The sequence below is a fragment of the Leguminivora glycinivorella genome, chromosome Z (assembly GCF_023078275.1).
Source record: "Leguminivora glycinivorella isolate SPB_JAAS2020 chromosome Z, LegGlyc_1.1, whole genome shotgun sequence".
Lineage (NCBI taxonomy): Eukaryota > Metazoa > Arthropoda > Insecta > Lepidoptera > Tortricidae > Leguminivora > Leguminivora glycinivorella.
Window position 1 is genome coordinate 22,625,179 of NC_062998.1, and position 11,643 is coordinate 22,636,821.

The window sequence follows — 11,643 nt, forward strand, 5'->3', positions numbered from 1 at the left end:
ACTCTATACGTTTCCTTTCTTAGGTTAATTGTTTTCGATAATATTCCAGTATGTTGTAGAACATTCTAGGTACTTCTAATGTGAGGGTATATAAAGCCGCCCTCGTGATTGGTTTAGTTAGATTGAAATAAAATGGACGAGCGACAAGTTCGAACACTTTACTTATACGAGTACTTGTTAGGCCACAGTGCGCGGGCTGCGGCTGACAATATCAACACTGCATTGGGCGCTGGAAGTACAAGCCATGCCACGGTGTCCAGATGGTTTGACCGTTTTAAATCAGGAGACAGGAGCCTTGAAAGTCAGTCACGCTCAGGGCGACCACCTGCATTCAATGATGACGATTTACGCCGCGAACTACAGTCGAATCCTGATGCTACTACTCGTGAATTAGCGGAAGCACTTTACTGCAGTCACCACGCTGTGGAATACCATCTGCATGAGCTTGGGTATCGAAAAGTTTTGGCTCGATGGGTACCGCACATCCTTACCGACGCCAGTCATGCAGTCCGTGTCGCCATCTGTCAATCACTTTTGCTGCGACCCCGACGTAAAGAGTTTTTGACTGGTTACGGGAGATGAATCATGGATTTATTATGAGAACGATACACGTCGTGCTTTTTGGCTGCCTCGAGAAGAAACGCCACCAACACAACCGAAGCTGAGTCAAAAGAACCGCTTAAAAGTTTTGCTTTGTTGTTTCTGGGACTCGCAAGGCATGCTGTTTCATGAACTATTACACAATGAAACTGTAAACGCTAACAAATATTCAACACAGCTCACCTTCTGCTATCAAGAAAAAACGACGAAGACGAGCCACTGTAATTTTACTACATGATAACGCTCGACCTCATGTCGCATCTACCGTTCGCCAACAGCTGCAGAACTTGGGCTGGGAGACGATACCCCACCCATTATTCTCCAGACCTCGCACCATCAGACTTTCATTTGTTTAGAGCCCTGAAACGACATTTGCGGGGTAAACAATTCAATGATTTCCATGATGTACAGGTGGAGTTGAACAACTTTTTCGAGGCACAGCCATCAGAGTTCTGGGCGAAAGGCATCCAAACTTTGCCGGATCGTTGGCAAGAAGTCATAGATGCTAATGGTTATTACATCATCGACTAAGATTTTTGTATTGTAATAATAATAAAAAAATATAAAACGCAAAACCAAGTGTCTCATTACTTTTGTGCCAACCTAATAATATTTTAATAAAAGTTAAGTATATATATATTGGAAATTGCAACAAATAAAAGCATAAAAAGTCCAAAAATAGAATCAAATACTAAGTTTGAGCAGTTTATTAACCACCAAGGTCACGCCGATTTTACGCCGATTAATAATCGGCGGCGGCGGCGTGGCCAAAATCGCCGGCGGCGGCGGCGCGCCGACGCGGCGCACACGTCTACATCCCTCAAAGTGGCAGAGAACTGGATTCAGTTCTAAATTACATTGCCAAAGAGTATGCGTCTAGGTATAGGTAAGGTACCAGTATCTGTCATCCTCGATTACTAGTAGAAGGATTTGGGATAGGTATTACAGACAATTTATCCTATCTTGTTATGTATTGTTTGCTTATTTTATAGGTATCTATTTAACAGATATACCTATCACTTTTTGGTTAAGCGCCGTAATGTAAGATCAGGGCTCGGGGACTCATTATTTTTGAACTTATTTAATAGTAGTAGGTAGGTACATAGTAAGTACCTAGGTTTACTAATAAAATAATATATGAATTTAACTAAATATTATGCATTTTAGGTCATTTTAACGTTTTCAAGACATCTAAATGGTTTAACTTTTTGTACTCACTGTTAAGACAGTACATTTCTTCTCTGAGAGATATTTAAAAGAAGTGACGTTTCCCGATAACCTACATAATCCTTTAACAGTTCCATGTCGGGCCTAGGGTGGAGCGTGCTTGTATGGAGAAAATTACAAATTCGAAATTCATAACGGAATAGGTATCGAAAGTTGTGGAAAAAATTATAGATTATATTTCCGGTATCAAATTAAAAATTAGGTGCTACTTTTAGCCCTCTACCAGCCGTATATATAAAAACAAAAAAAATGTAAAATTAACAAATAAATTAATGATTAATTATTTCTGATATCAATTATTATTTTTCTTCTTTATTCATTTTAATTCTTAGGCTAGGTTTTATAATATGATTATAAAAGTAAAATACAAAACCACATACAAAACAATACAAAATACTTATATAAACACATTATAAAAAACCTAACTTAGGGTGCCGCCCAAGCTGCCGGTGGTTAGGGCTGCAGAGAGAGGAACCGTCGGACTATCCGCGCTGTGTCCAAGATCACCGCCTTCTGCATCTCTGGCCCTTGATCCAGCCACCTAGCGAGAGTCTCTTAAGATGTTGGTCGAGACTCTTCGCTATGAGACCGTTCGCTGAAACGACTATCGGAACAACGATCGTTGATTCAACATCCCACATGGCGGTTATCTCGTTAGCCAAGTCTAGGTACTTACTGGACTTGTCCTTCTCGGCTTTCACGAGATTCTCATCATGGGGGATGGTGATGTCAACGAGCACTGCCCGGCGTTGCAGTCGATCTATTATCACAATGTCAGACTTATTGGCTACAATAGTCCTGTCAGTGATAATAGATCGTGGCGATCCCAATAGAGCGTGGCACGACCATTTTCGAGAACTGGCGCAGGCAAGTACTTGTAGTACGGTACTTCGCGGTCCACAAGGCCGTATTGAAGAGCAAGTTGCTGGGGAATAATCCTGGCTACGAGATTATGTCTGTGCAAGTACTCGCCGTTAGCAAGATGAGAACAACCGGAAATGATATGCCTGAGTGACTCTCCGGGACGGCGGCATGCCCGACAAATGTCGACCGTACCGTCCTTCAGGATATATTTCCGGTAGTTGTTCGTCATCATAACTTCGTCCGCAATTGCACAGGCAAAACCCTCGGTTTCTCCGAAGAGGTCCCCGAATCGTAACCAGTTCACCGATGCGAGCAGATCTACATCGGGTCCCGTGAGGGCCTTGTAGAACCGCCCGTGTAGCTGCTTGCTCTCCCATACCGCCTTGCGGTCCGCAGTACTTAGTACCACAGGTTTGCGCCAGTTCTGTTTCGCCAAGGAGAGCGGCGTGAGGTTTCCGTCCACTGCCACCACATCACGATGCATCCCGCAATCGTTGTTAAGGAAGTAATTCCTGAGATTGTACACCTCACGGTTGTGGAGATCTTTGGCGTTTAGGAAGCCTCGACCTCCGCACTTCCGTGGGATGTACAATCTCATAACAGACGAGCGCGGGTGTAACATACGGTGTGTGGTAAGCAGTGAGCGGACCCTCCGATCCAGGGCGTCCAGCTCAGTCTGGGTCCACTGTAGTATGCCAAAGGAGTATGTGAGTAGAGACATTACCCAGGCGTTAAAGGCGCGCACTTTGTTGCCTCCTGACAAAAGACTGTTAAGGACTTTTGTGGGCCGACTGAAAAAGCGCTCCTTCACCGACCGTCTAATGCCAACATCCTCAATACCCAACGACTGTGACATACCAAGGTACTTATAGGTTTCTGATTCAGAGATAGATCTGAACGACATCGTCTCAGAAAGTTGTAAATTTTCTGAATTTACAACCTCCCCCCGCTGTACATGCATGACCGCACACTTATCGACACCAAACTCCATTCTGATGGCGGTACTGAAAACTTCTGTGGTTTTCAATAGCACCATCAGGTCTTGGGTGTTCGGTGCAAATAGTTTGTGATCGTCCATGTACAGAAGGTGAGAGATGACTTCACCCTCTCTCCGAAGCCGGCAACCTAGCCCAGAATCCTTCAGCAGCGTGCTGAGGGGATTCAGAGCTAGGCAGAACCATAATGGACTCAAACTGTCACCCTGGAATATTCCTCGCTCAATCCTTATGAAGTCCTGCGGGCAACGGTCATCCCTGCCTCCTGGTTGACGAAGGACTGTGGTCCACTGCCTCATACATGCAGCCAGGAAGGATATTAAAGCTGCATCAAGTTTATATAGCTCCAATACCCTTCTCAGCCATGAATGAGGCACCGAATCATAGGCCTTCTTATAGTCAATCCAAGCGGCCGAGATGGCTCCCCTGTTCCGCCGAACTTGTTGGCAGATGGTCATGTCTATGAGGAGGAGCTCTTTAGTACCACGGGACCCAACCCTACATCCATTTTGAGCGGGAGCCAGAATGTTGTTAGCGACAATATGCGCGTTAATTTTTGCTCTCAAAATGGATGTAAGGAGCTTGTAAAGTGTAGGCAAGCACGTAATGGGTCTGTAGTTTTTTTGCTTCCGTGGTACTACCGGACTTATAGAGCAGGAAAGTAACACCAGTTGTTAGGGAAGGTGGGAGAGAACCAAGATCGAGGGCTTGTTGAAATTGCGTTGCCAAACGCGAGTGCGAGCATCGAAACCATTTTAGCCAGAAGTTGTGCAATCCGTCCGGTCCAGGACTTTTCCAGTTCTGGGCTGTACGGGTAGCACAACTTACGTCGTAGGGGCTGATGGTGATAGCCCCCATAGGTTCGATGTTCTCGCACTCGCGTTCGACAACGGTCATCCACTCACTCTCCGTGTGTTCGACGGGCACCGACCAGATGCTACGTCAGAAATCAGACATGGCAGTAGCATCCGGCAGGCGCACGTCAGACACATGAGGGTCAGTTTCCTCCCACCTTCGGTATACTTTCCTTTGGTCGCTTTGAAAAAGACGATTCTGCTGGAATCGGTCCACACGCTTTCTGTAGCGGCGAATACGGCTTGCCCATGCATAGACTTTCTGCTTCAGGATGTCGATGCGCTCTGTGACATTGGCCAAATAGTCGCGGGGCCTGATGTCCGTCCCCGCGAATGCCTGGTTCACAAAACGCATTACTCGGGGGCGATTATTACCCCTTATTATTAATTTATGATATTAAAAAAAACCTGTTATTAAGTGAATTTAACCATAATAATGTTTCAACTTATTAAAAAATAAAAATAATGATACTTACTTCAATATTTCATTTTTAACTCAATAATCACTTTATCATGCGAAATACGATAAACGAAGTAACAAGTAAGGTCAGGTGGGGTAAGGGGGACTATGGGGGAAGGGAAACACTGATCGGTAACTCTGAATTCATAGACTGTAGCTGGGTCATTTGGTGGTCGGTAAGGTACTACCTAGGATTTAGTTCCGAAACAAAAACAAAAATAGCGCTAGCTCTAAGGAGTGTGCGTCCTTGACAAAAACAAAAAATCAGTTGTCGTGCTACAAGACCACGAGTTGGACGAGTATTATTTGTGTAGTGATTTGGGTAGCAAAAAGTCATGTCCGAAGACTTTTGATATCTGTAAATATTCCTTTATATGTTTAATGTTCATGTCTGGTATTTGAATTTGAGAAAACTATGCTGTAAATATGAAAATTCAACGTGATTCATAACACAACCTACAAATGACATACCGGGGTAACGGGAACTACCATAGCCGGGGTAAGTGGAACATATGTTTCCTTTTCCCGATTTCAGGGGTCATGAACATTTTCAGAGACACATATTCTATAAGTACAGAAATTTTGTATTGATCCAAGCTTCAGTATTTTAAATACGAATAATTACTAATAATTAATAGTCGTTTTTTAATTTGCAATACTGAAATTTGAATTTTCGAAAAAAACTTGTAAAAAAATCTTCAAAAACAATTATAATTTTTAGTTAACCACCCCTGTCTCAAGCCCATATGTTCCACTTACCCCGAATTTCAATTTATGTAAATATCTTCTATTTTAAACTATATGTCAAAGAACCAAAGTCTCCATTTGATTGGTGATGTTTTTTTTACTTTACATTGCCGGTATAATCCACACTAGCAGCAATACTTTAAGATTTTAGCGAAGTGTTTCCCTTACCCCAAAACTCGGGAAAGGGAAACGGCAGGACCAGCCTAAACATTTTATAAATTTCCAGCTACATGCAATAAAGCTAGTTTAAAAATTAATTTCGCCCTAGAAAGCAGACTTAAAGAAGCATACTTTGTGTCGGTCAAGATGAATATACGACATTAAATAAAGTGATTAGAGCTCGATGTAAAATATAAAAAATGAAGTATGTTTCCCTTACCCCACCTGACCTTATAGTATGTTTTTTGGGTTGCTATTTATATGAAAGGACATTTTTAGATATGAATAAAATGCTTTGGGTTTTTGCATTTCTCTTGATTTTTCCTATTTTTACATGATGACCAAAAGTGACATTAGGCGTTAATTGGGCAATTTAAGCATACTTTGAAGCGATATTAACCAAAAATTTTGGTTGGACAGTTATGTTGTTCAATGTGCTATGAGTTTAATTATTTCGATTAATAGCTTTTCTGTCACATGCTTAGAATATTTTTTAAGCACTAGTTATATATAAATAGGATTGTTTGGAAAATTCCAAGTTTACAGTAAATTTAGGTCTCAGAAAAAAAAATTAAAAGTAACAAAATCTGAAATTAAAATCATTTCCGATACCAAAGGTGGTGTTTAATATATAAATGTAAAAATAAATATGTAAAATTAAAAAATGATATTTTACAAAAAAAAAAAATTTATTAAGTAAATCAATAGTAGAGGGCCAAAACTATATAGTTAGATTTTTGTTTATATATTTCTCGGAATTTACATGATATTAGGCATTCTTTGAGTGGTATTCAATTGCATATTTCCAAAATTTTTAAATTCGCTCCACCCTTTGTCCAAGCTTTTGACTCATAGGTCTAAATGATATCAGTTTCAAAACATTTATTTAGGTATACCAAAACTATAATCGTTTCATGTAGCAGTATAAATATCAGTTTGAATATAAAGTAGTGGGTGTTGTGCAGGGCATTCCCGAGCTGGACGTGCCGGGCATCGAGCCGCTGAGCCTGGGCCAGATCGCGCTGGCGCGCGGCCCACAGGGCGCCAAGCTCACCGCCGTCGTCAACGACGTCAAGGTGCAGGGGCCCAGCAACTTCATCATACAGACACTTAAGTCAGTACTCAATTAACACTTTATACTTTTAATTTTTTATCCCTGTGTTCCTAACAAGGAAAGGTACCCTACTGTCCCGCTCCGATTTGATTGTTATGTTATACCTCTAGAGTAGTCAAAAATAACAGACACGTATTTTTTACAGCGGCCCGAACTCATCCTGTTGGGAGAAATTGTCCTTCAAAATCCCGAAAAGTGAGAAAACTTTTTAATTTCTTCAGGGAATTTCGGGACTTTTAAGGACAATTTCTCCCAACAGGATGAGTTTGGGCCGTTATAAATAAATACGTATCCGTTATTTTTAACTACTCTATAACATATATAAAAATCAAACAAATCGGAGGGGGACAGTAAGGTACCTTTCCTTGTAAGATAGAACCACCTACGTTTTTGGCGCAAAGATATTTGTTAGGGTTGGGGTGGGGACGCAACTCGGAGGTTAATATTTGTTTAAGTTTCCAAGTTTTGTATCGTTTCCAACCACATCAAAGATAAAAACGTAAGTAGATTGAAATCGGATCAGGCGTTATTGATGTTCCAATTTTTCCATACAAACTTCTACCTTTTCATTTTAAGAAGGTTTTTTTTGTTGTAAAAACTATGCTGCATTTATCCCCATTGATGCCTACGTATTATATACTATTTATACTCATGAAGAAATATCCGTGATGGTGGTACCAGAATTTAATCATGGGGTTTTCTGCTTTGTAGGAAGTAATACCGACAAGGCCAGGAGGTCGTAATTCCATATAAACAGGTAGGTAGTGCAATAAATAGCCCATAAGATACGCGACTAAAATAGGTGATTACGAATTAAATTCATCATACTCACTGATTTGTATTCTAACAACTAGGCCTATTCTTGCTATTAGTATGCGTTGTACAAAAAAACATTTTGTACTTTTTACGGATACATATATAAATGTATGTAGGTATGAGTATATGGTATAGTCACAGTATCTACATTATCTATAGGTCAAGGTTTGGTTTAAAGTTTGCCTGCCGCTGACCTCCGGCCCGGGTGCGCCAGCAGGCAACCTAGCCAGCGTAGCCAGTGAACCTCGTCCCGCATTATGCACTAAAAAAATCATCAAATATATTGCACTGCAAGTCATACTTTTAAAATAGCGCCGCATTTTTTCCCTTTGAAATTTGTTATTTATTTTACAATGGGGCAACGTTGTTGTTTGCACTACACCGGCACGAGGAAAATACTAACTGTACAATAATATCAAATTAAATCTAATCCATAAATGTGTTATTGACAGATTTGGTCGGTCAAAATCTGATGATGAAGAATATAATAAGAAGAAAGTCAGGCTGCAGGAAAAATACCTACTTACGAGCAGTATACAGTAAATTCCTAAAAATAGTTTATTGAGAGGATGTTAACGTTTGTCTTATTATATGTTATACTAGCTTTTGCTCGCGGCTTCGCTCACGTTAAATTCGATAATTGCGGAACTCTCCATACAAACGTCCACCCCCCATTTTAGGGAAGTGGGGGGTTAGAAAGAGACAAAAAGTAGCCTATGTCACTCTCCATTCCTTCAACTATCTCCACTTAAAAAAATCACGTCAATTCGTCACGTCGCTCCGTTTTGCCGTGAAACCGTGAAAGACGGACAAACAAACAGACACACACGCTTTCCCATTTATAATATTAGTAAGTATTTTTTAATAATACACCTTCCGTCAGTTGTCGACTTTCATCCGGACACGGTCGTTAGTTATTTGTTTTATAAGGAGACAAAGTTGTTATAACCGCACTTGCCAATATTCATACCTGAGCAAGCGAAAAATTCCAATATTAAACCACGAGCGGTAGCCATTTTCTTTCATTCATTATTGTTTCAAGCGATATGTATTGTCTGTGGCTTTCCAGGTCTGATTTGAACAAGAACCGGTTCGATTTCAAGCTGCTGCTGCCGCGGCTGGACTTCCACGGCAAGTACAAGATGGACATCCAGGTGCTGCTGCTGCGGCTGCAGGGCCGCGGTAATATCACGGGCACATTCAGTAAGTTCACTATTTTTACGGCCCAGCCACGACATTGGTCTAAGCGCGGCAGCGGTGAGCGGCAGCCATACGTGCGAATGAAAAGTCCCATCGCTGTGTCTCGCTCCAATGTATGGCCGCCGCTCACCGCTGTCGCGCTTAGACCGATGTCGTGGCTGAGCCCTTAAGCTTTGTTAAATAGCTTAAATAGCTTACTTTACGCCGGGACACCAATTGCAGCTTCATTTTCAAGGAATAGATATATTAATATATATATCGACACTATAATCTAGATCTTGGCTTACTTCACTTTTTCCTCTTGAGAGGTGAATACCTATGTAATGTAGCTCCGACTGAATTTTGTTATGGAGGCAAAGAGAAAATCTCGAAAAAAGAAAAAAATGAATTGATACCGGCGACTTTCGCAACTTTCTGCCTTTTGATGTGACTTATTGATACTTACGATACGATAACAACTGCAAATTTGATATCAGACAAATACAATATAAACAGACGAAGTTGGACACAGTTATCAAATCATAACCATTGTTCAGTAAGGTTACATACCGGTATAAGTACGGTTAAATAGTTGTTTTTCCTGTTTCCTTGCAGAAGACTACGCGTGCAACGTGACGATGCGCGGGCACAAGGAGACGCGCGGCGCCGACGAGTACCTCAAGTTCGACCCGTTCAAGGTGAAGCTGCGCGTCGGCGAGTCCTCCATCTACCTCACGAACCTGTTCGACGGCGACCCCGTGCTCGGGCCCGCCACCAACCGCGTCATCAACGACAACTCGCAGCTCTTCCTAGAGGAGATCCGCCCCGTGCTCGAGCGCTCTCTCGCGGACCTCTTCACAGAGATGGCCAACAAGATCACTTCCAAATTCACCTACAAGGAACTCTTCCCATAGCGACGGGGACCACGCTCTAACCTAGGGCTTTAGCTAATTAGTTGCTTATGAAAGATGTGATCTTTAACTATATTTAACGTATTTACTTACTTAATTAATAGTATAGAAGGAATCAAATAAAAAGTTAGTTTAATATAAAATTTGTTAGGTTACGTTTTTATGTGTCTCGATCTACATAGTCGAAGACAGGTACTATAGAATACATTACTTTGCACAGTTTACTTATACTTCACGCGTTTAAAAATGTCCCTGTAGTTTTTTTTTTACATGAAGCAGCTGGCAAAATTAAACTGTTAGCAACGTGACATTTTAGTGATATTATATGAGGTAAAAGCATACGAGTAATACTTCTTGAATTATTTTGTTAAAGTTGATTTGGATGAACTGTCATGGGTATCATAATTCGACGCGTGAACCTAAACCTAAACTTACCTATTTATTGAGTTAGTTTTTTGGTGGTTTGTAGTATAATTGAATACAGAATATTGGTAGAAGCAAATAAGATTCTATTGTTATTGTATTATTCTTTAAGCAGTTTAAGGAACTTATTTATAATTAGGTAATTCATAAATTGATGTCAAAATATTTTTAGTGAAATAAATGCAGTTTTTTTCTCAGAACTGGAAATCATTCTTCATTATGGTAGTTCCGAAAATAAAGTTGAATGTAGGTACTCTACCCTTTTCATCAATTCCTTTTTGTGTATAATAAGTTTACCTTATGATGTTTTACATCGCAGTAGGTATATGTATATTATGTGAAAAACAGATGCTGCACTGCTTCACTCATGCTCCTAAGTATTATTATTATTACCAAAGAAAATCTGTGTCCGTAGATAAGTACCTACCTACCTACTAAATACTAGGTAAGTACATAAGTTTAATGATTTCCAAATATGAAGATTAGTAGACGTTTATTAAATGATAGAAATAATTGATCTAGATCTAGACTGATACCACTAATTACTAAAATAATAAAGTATTAATTTTTAAATCTCAATGAAAAATGATGTTAGTATCTCATAAATAACCTTAGTTAGTAGTGTTTACGGAAGTTTTTATTTCATCCAAAAAATTGTTTACTCGTTCTACCACAGGACATTAAAAATCCGTTGTTGTGTCGATGTCGGTAGATTATTTAATGTAATATTTTATGGCGTATATGTAAAAAAGCTAAGTAGCTTTCTGTTCTAAAGTCTCTATAGAACTAACTAACTAAAAGAACTAACTACTTAACTATCATAAGTACCTAATACAGATATGTGCGGCTTATTCGAAAAGAAAAACCTAAAATTTCTTATTCGAGAATCGTAAATCGATATTTTTAAAATTTACATAGTTTGATCTATTTTTTATTTAATTAATATTGATATCCTTCTCAGCGTATTTTGACTTAAGTTTAGTCAATATCCGAGTACATTCATGCCAATTTTCAAAAAATACTTCCCATAAAACTACCTAGTAACTTTTTTTTGGCAATCGAGAGCTTCTGCCGCAGCATAGTTATGTGCGAAGCTACCAGCTGTTTTACCACGAACAATAGCCTATTGGCTACGTGCACGACAATTACGCCCACTACCACGTGAACTTGAAGTGGAAAATGTCAAAAAATTACCAAACATATATTTTAACGATTTTTCGTTAATTTTAAATAAATCGAATAACAAGAGCTACTATTTCAAGTGTAATTTAGGTAGATAGATTATAAAGACATG

At 39.9% G+C, this 11,643-nt stretch overlaps 1 protein-coding gene across 1 annotated transcript in view; it reads left to right on the forward strand.

The window, feature by feature from the left end:
• LOC125241668 (protein takeout-like) overlaps window positions 1–10,548 on the forward strand; it is a 34,544-nt gene extending 23,996 nt beyond the window's left edge. Inside the window, exons 3-5 of the mRNA XM_048150246.1 lie at window positions 6,872–7,020; window positions 8,906–9,039; window positions 9,631–10,548. Of these exons, the coding sequence (XP_048006203.1) occupies window positions 6,872–7,020; window positions 8,906–9,039; window positions 9,631–9,929 (582 nt within the window). The 3' untranslated portion in view covers window positions 9,930–10,548. The remainder of the gene's footprint in view (window positions 1–6,871; window positions 7,021–8,905; window positions 9,040–9,630) is intronic.
• The last annotated feature ends 1,095 nt before the right edge of the window (window positions 10,549–11,643 follow it).